Source organism: Poecilia reticulata, unplaced genomic scaffold (assembly GCF_000633615.1).
Source record: "Poecilia reticulata strain Guanapo unplaced genomic scaffold, Guppy_female_1.0+MT scaffold_715, whole genome shotgun sequence".
Classification (NCBI taxonomy): Eukaryota; Metazoa; Chordata; class Actinopteri; order Cyprinodontiformes; family Poeciliidae; genus Poecilia; species Poecilia reticulata.
Window position 1 is genome coordinate 4,704 of NW_007615462.1, and position 5,419 is coordinate 10,122.

The following is a 5,419-nucleotide window of genomic DNA, read 5'->3' on the forward strand; positions in this document are numbered from 1 at the left end:
AGTTCTTTACTGTTATGGTCTGTAAGATATATTTATTCTCAGTACTAGATGTGGTCTCAACAAACCCATGGCACTTCAACGATATTATTTTACCTTTAATCTGGAAATACTGTCTGTTTATTATTGTCATACAGTCCTCTGTATTAAGATTTGATCGAAAGGTCTTGCCATACCAGTTTATTCCTCTGTATTTACTTTAGTTTCTTAGTTTATTCTTGCATTTTGTTCTTCATTCATTTCCATTTAGTTTTCTTTTAATAGTATTATCCTCTCTTGGTTTATTGTTATGTCCACTTTAGTTTCTTTCCTGTTGCTAGATTTATTTGATCGTTTATTGACCATCAGTAATCTTCACTCATCACCTGCTGCGCCGCCTAATCGTCATGTGTTTCACATCGTGTTGATTTTTCACTGTTCAGCGTCGGATTCTCGGTTTTTATGCCATAATTCACATCTAGTTCGTCGCTCCGTTTTATGTCCCGCTTCACCTGTTTTAGAGTTTTGCGCAATGTGCGCTGCCAAAACATATTTACAAAAGTACCAGACAAAGTGAATCACAGCAACATCATCAGCCGGTGTAACCAGCTGATGGTAGCTGGTAGCTTTACCTGATGCGGTAAAGCTACCAGTAGCAGGAGCAGAGCTGCGCCAAAAAGCTAACAGAAGCTACAAACACTGAATAGAAGGAGAGCTGCCATCGATACTGTTGCAGTCAGGCATGATTTAATGTTACACAATACAGTTTTACTAAGTTGCTCACAGTCTAAACTGGTATTGTTGTGCATTTAAGGTGTAAAGTTTACCTTAGACCAAACGCCCCCCAAAGGCATCCCAGTGCCCCCCTTTTGTAAAAATSTCCRCCAGCGCCCCCTGCCGTCCTCTGAACACCCCCTGGGGGGCGGTACCGCCCACGTTGAGAACCGCCAACTTAGATGAATTTATGTGTATGGTTGAGCACAGCTTGTTTGACAGTACATGGGGCCCGTTTGCTGTAGAGAGTTTAAACTTGATTGACATTATTTACAAAACATATTTACACTCTCAAAATGGGTTTTGCACACCGGTACATTGCTAGCTGTCAGTTTTTTTATTTACCTATTTTCCATAATGTCTCACAATGCTCAAGGGAATTTTGTGTTAAATATTGTACAGTTTTTTTTCTTTTAACTTGTGTTAAAACAGATACTATATTAGAAACTGGAGTGTTAATTTGAGTATGTTCAACACAGCAAAAAATTATTGTGCTATTTGTTTTATTTTTGTCCATTTTGCTGCTGTCTTTATGTTTTGATCACTTATTTTTGATATCAGATATTTAAATATCTAACTTTAGTAATTCTTGTGCCTTTGTTTCTAATATCTTTTATCCTGGTGTTATTTGCGCAGGGGAGGTTTTACGTGGAGATCGTATTGTGAATACGCTCTACAATGTAAAGATGAACGAGGATAAGAAATGTGAGCTGATGTGCAGCAAGAAGAAGCTCAACGTGGAGGAGAGTAAACTGGTGGCTGAACGAATCCAGGAGGAGTACTACGTCCACCTGTGAGTTCATCCCATTTACCCTCTAATGCCCGTTTATCAAGCAGAAAACCAACAAGCTAGTTCCAAATAATTGCTCTTAATATAATCCAACATGGCTTAGGAACCAGTTTTTAATTTCCCACATGAAATTTGTGTTTATTTTAGTTTTTACTTTCTTGCATTTATAATCTAACTGTGGGAATTAAAGGCTTGGAAATTGAAAACCAAGTGAAAAGCGGTGTTTATGTGTGTTATTTCAGGATTGCAGACAACCTTCCAGTTGCCACAAGGTTGGAGTTTTACCCCAACAGAGAAACGGGAGGAGATGAGGAGCAGAAGAAGGTTGCAGATAAAGATGTTCAGTTTGAACATGGCTACAGACTTGGCTTCGTCGACAACAACAAGGTAGATTTCACACCCGCCTCTTTGAAGCAGCTTTTGCCTCATCACTCACTAACTCACCCAACCCGAGGAATGCACATGTTTATCATTAGCCATACAAGTGAATGTGAATATAGTAGGATATCGTTAAAAATAATTTTATTTCTGTTTTCTTATAAAGGCTTTACATGAACTTTTGAATGTCACATAAGACAATTTAAATAGTTTAAAAACAGTGAGTTAAAGATTCTATATAGATTTTATGAGCTGATAAAGCCCATCAGTAAATGTTAGGGGTGCACCGATTTATCGACCAGCCAATTTATCGGTGCTTATTTCCTTAATTTGGGGAGATCTGTGATCAGCCGATTTTTACATATGAAGCCGATCTTATCCACTGATCTTATCTAATTTGGCAAAGGTCTAAGAATCAGCCTCTATCCTCTTCTGCTCTCAGACAAGAAAGGTTTGACTGACAGACCGGCCCACCAAGTTATGTCTGCATGTTTATGATTAACAATCGTGACCTCACTGCTGCCAACTCAACAACTTTCTTGACATATTGAGCAACATTTCAGACAAAAAAAATTGATATTGGCCAAAATTGGATTTGGCAGGTTAAGCTTTTTAAAAGATCGGTAATTGGTGATTGGCCAGAAAACTGCAGTTGGTGCACCCATAGCAAATGTATAATGTGAACTTTGTGTGAAATTTTAAAATGTCTCAAAACAGAAAACAAAACACAAACATGTTTCCATCTACTTGTTTGGAGCGAATCAAGCAGGCTGTGCAAATGTTGATAGCAAGGCTCTAACAAACAGGAAGTAGATGTCGTAAACTGGCATCTACTTAGAATCATGGAGAGTCTTCACCTCACACTCTAGGTTTGGACAGAGAAATATTTCAGAAAAGGTGAAAACCACTCCAAGCTCGCGTTTATCAGTTCAATCAACTGGATTTCCAGTTCTCAGCAMTATGAAACAGGCGCTTGTTAAAACACTAATTAAATCCTGTGGTTTTTTTGTTCTTGTTTCAGTTTTTTCTGCACAACCACCTGTCCTTCATCCTGTACTTTCACAGGGAGAAAGTAGAAGAGGGAGAGACTCACAACTACAGAGTGGTGCGTTTTGAGGTTGAACCTCAAAGTGTCAGAGTGGAAGGTTGGTATCAACACAAGCTTTCCAAAAGCTTTGACTTTGGTGATTGTGTCAAACTCGAGGTTAACGCTAACTATTTTGGTCAAATGAAGCAAATGTGTCGGTTAGAAAGTCACCTGTTGCTTTGAATTTATTTTTCTTTTTTTGATATGTAGATCTGAAGGCTGTTGAAACAGAAAAAACCTGCACTCTGCCTGAAGCCAGTGGTTCTGTCCTCCAGGAGATTGACCCAACCAAAGACAACGAGATTCTTTTCACATATTCTGTCACATGGAAGGTCAGCGAAATGAAACCCTTTCTAATCAAAATTCAGACATGGTGGTAAAACATCTAAAGCCCTCGATATAAATAGATCAGCTGGTCTGACGCAAAGAATAAACAAAACACTTCTGATGTTTTTAAACTGAATTTAGAAAATATGTTGGTTAAAAAACAGTCATCATAAGGATTTACCTGAATAAGATAAAGGTGGTGTACTTAAATATTGCAGTTGGCATAAAATTAAATTGACCATCCATGTTTTTTCAAATGGCAAAACTCAGCTCCCCTAAATTTCTTAGCTATTTTTTTTTAATCAACAGATTGGGGGGGGTTTTGCTGCTGATTCTGATGGATGTGGTGATGAACTAGGTTTATCTCGCTTAAAAGACAAACCTGTGTATCTTTTAACAGTAATCGGAGATCTCTTCTCAGACACTTAGGCCATCTTTAAGTCCCTACTGTGAATCTTTAAAATGCGTTTAAGAGCATTTACCATCCTGGTGCCATAAGATTTCAGTGTGTTTTCCTGATTTCAAAGCTCGAGTTCACTGTTTGGCCTGCCGTTGTTGACTACGTTTTGATACCAAACCAGGTATCAAAACCTCGTTTGATACCTGGTTTTAAACCAGGTATCTATCTATCCAATCTATCTAATTTTTTTAGATAGATTAGGTTTATCTAAAAAATTTGATAAACCTAATCTAATTTTTCTCAGTTTGACTCCCTGAACTTCTTGTCTCATTTGCACAGGAGAGTGAGGTGAAGTGGGCGTCTCGCTGGGACACATACCTGACCATGAGCGACGTCCAGATTCACTGGTTCTCCATCGTCAACTCTGTGGTGGTCGTCTTCTTCCTCTCTGGTACGGCTGTAAGGCTTCATGATCTTTGTTCACTACTAAAACAAACCTCTGAGGTCAGAAATGGGACAACAGATTAGAGTAAATGACTAGCAGATGAACTCTTTATAAAGTGATTTATGCCCAGATTTTTGTCTGTAAAAATGTTTTAAATGATCTATCATTGTATTTCCTCTTCACAAAAAATACTATACTGTTGATACATGAAATTCTAGTAAAATCTACTGATGCTTGTGGGTGTAACTTGACTTTTCAGAATGTTCAACTAGCATGAAGAGGCTTTAATTATGGGAGTTGACAGAGTGGAGAAGTTACAACCATGAAGTGACAAGAAGTTGTTTTTTTTCTATAAAACTTATATAATTTTTTGCTTTTATCTGTGAATTAGCACTCGTACTTTGATGTTTTTGAACATCAGTTAATGAGATGAAAGTGTCATTTTTTTCAAATCTGGGGATTTTCTCCTTTTCACATATTATGACACCATATAAGTAGCTGTGTTTCCATTACAAATCAACATTCCACCAATGTCAAAAAAATACAATTTCGCAATTGTTGTGTTTCCATTAAAAAACAAACTCAATTAAAATCACACATGAATAAGTTTTTTTGTGCGATAAGTCATTAAAAACACGCTGCACCATCGTTCTTCTACTACTTCCTGTAAAGGAAGGAGTAGAACTTCCTCTACAGGAAGTTTGTGTTTCAAAGTCTTCGTGTCTTTGAAACTCGAAGACTTGTGTCAAAGTCTTAGTGTTTTGCACCAGTGGTAACATCTGGTTGTTGATGCAAAAAAATATTGCCATTACAGTTTTGTGAAAAAATGCAATTTTAATATGGCCACAAATGAGAATCAGCTTTTATTGTCATCATACAGCAAAGAAAACGGACAACAAAGGACATGGGCAGGCAGGTGGCCCTGGGAGGCACTGTCCTTTCAAAAGATGAGAATAATAACATCATATCTCACACTGTCAGATTTGACTCTGTTTCCCTACAGCAGGGGTCCCCAAACTTTTTCCTGTGAGGGCCACATAACTTTCCCTTCTCTGCTGGGGGGCCGGAGTCAGTTTGTAACAGAAAAATTGTGACAATTGCAGGAGTGCCTAAATGTAAAAATGTATTGTTTTCCAGAAAGCACAATCAAATAACCCTCTCTGGGTTCTTCACAGAACAAAAGTCAGGAAATAAATAATAACCAAATAACCCTCTCTGGGTTCTTCACAGAACAAAAGTCAG

The 5,419-nt window shown here is 37.8% G+C and overlaps 1 protein-coding gene across 1 annotated transcript in view; it reads left to right on the plus strand.

Annotated features, from left to right (window-relative positions):
* The window catches only part of LOC103461178 (transmembrane 9 superfamily member 4-like), an 8,920-nt gene extending 4,598 nt beyond the window's left edge, over positions 1-4,322 (plus strand). Inside the window, exons 4-8 of the mRNA XM_008403507.2 lie at positions 1,387-1,543; positions 1,783-1,927; positions 2,940-3,063; positions 3,216-3,337; positions 4,072-4,322. Coding sequence (XP_008401729.1) covers positions 1,387-1,543; positions 1,783-1,927; positions 2,940-3,063; positions 3,216-3,337; positions 4,072-4,260 — 737 coding nt within the window. The 3' untranslated portion in view covers positions 4,261-4,322. The remainder of the gene's footprint in view (positions 1-1,386; positions 1,544-1,782; positions 1,928-2,939; positions 3,064-3,215; positions 3,338-4,071) is intronic.
* Positions 4,323-5,419: the final 1,097 nt, after the last annotated feature.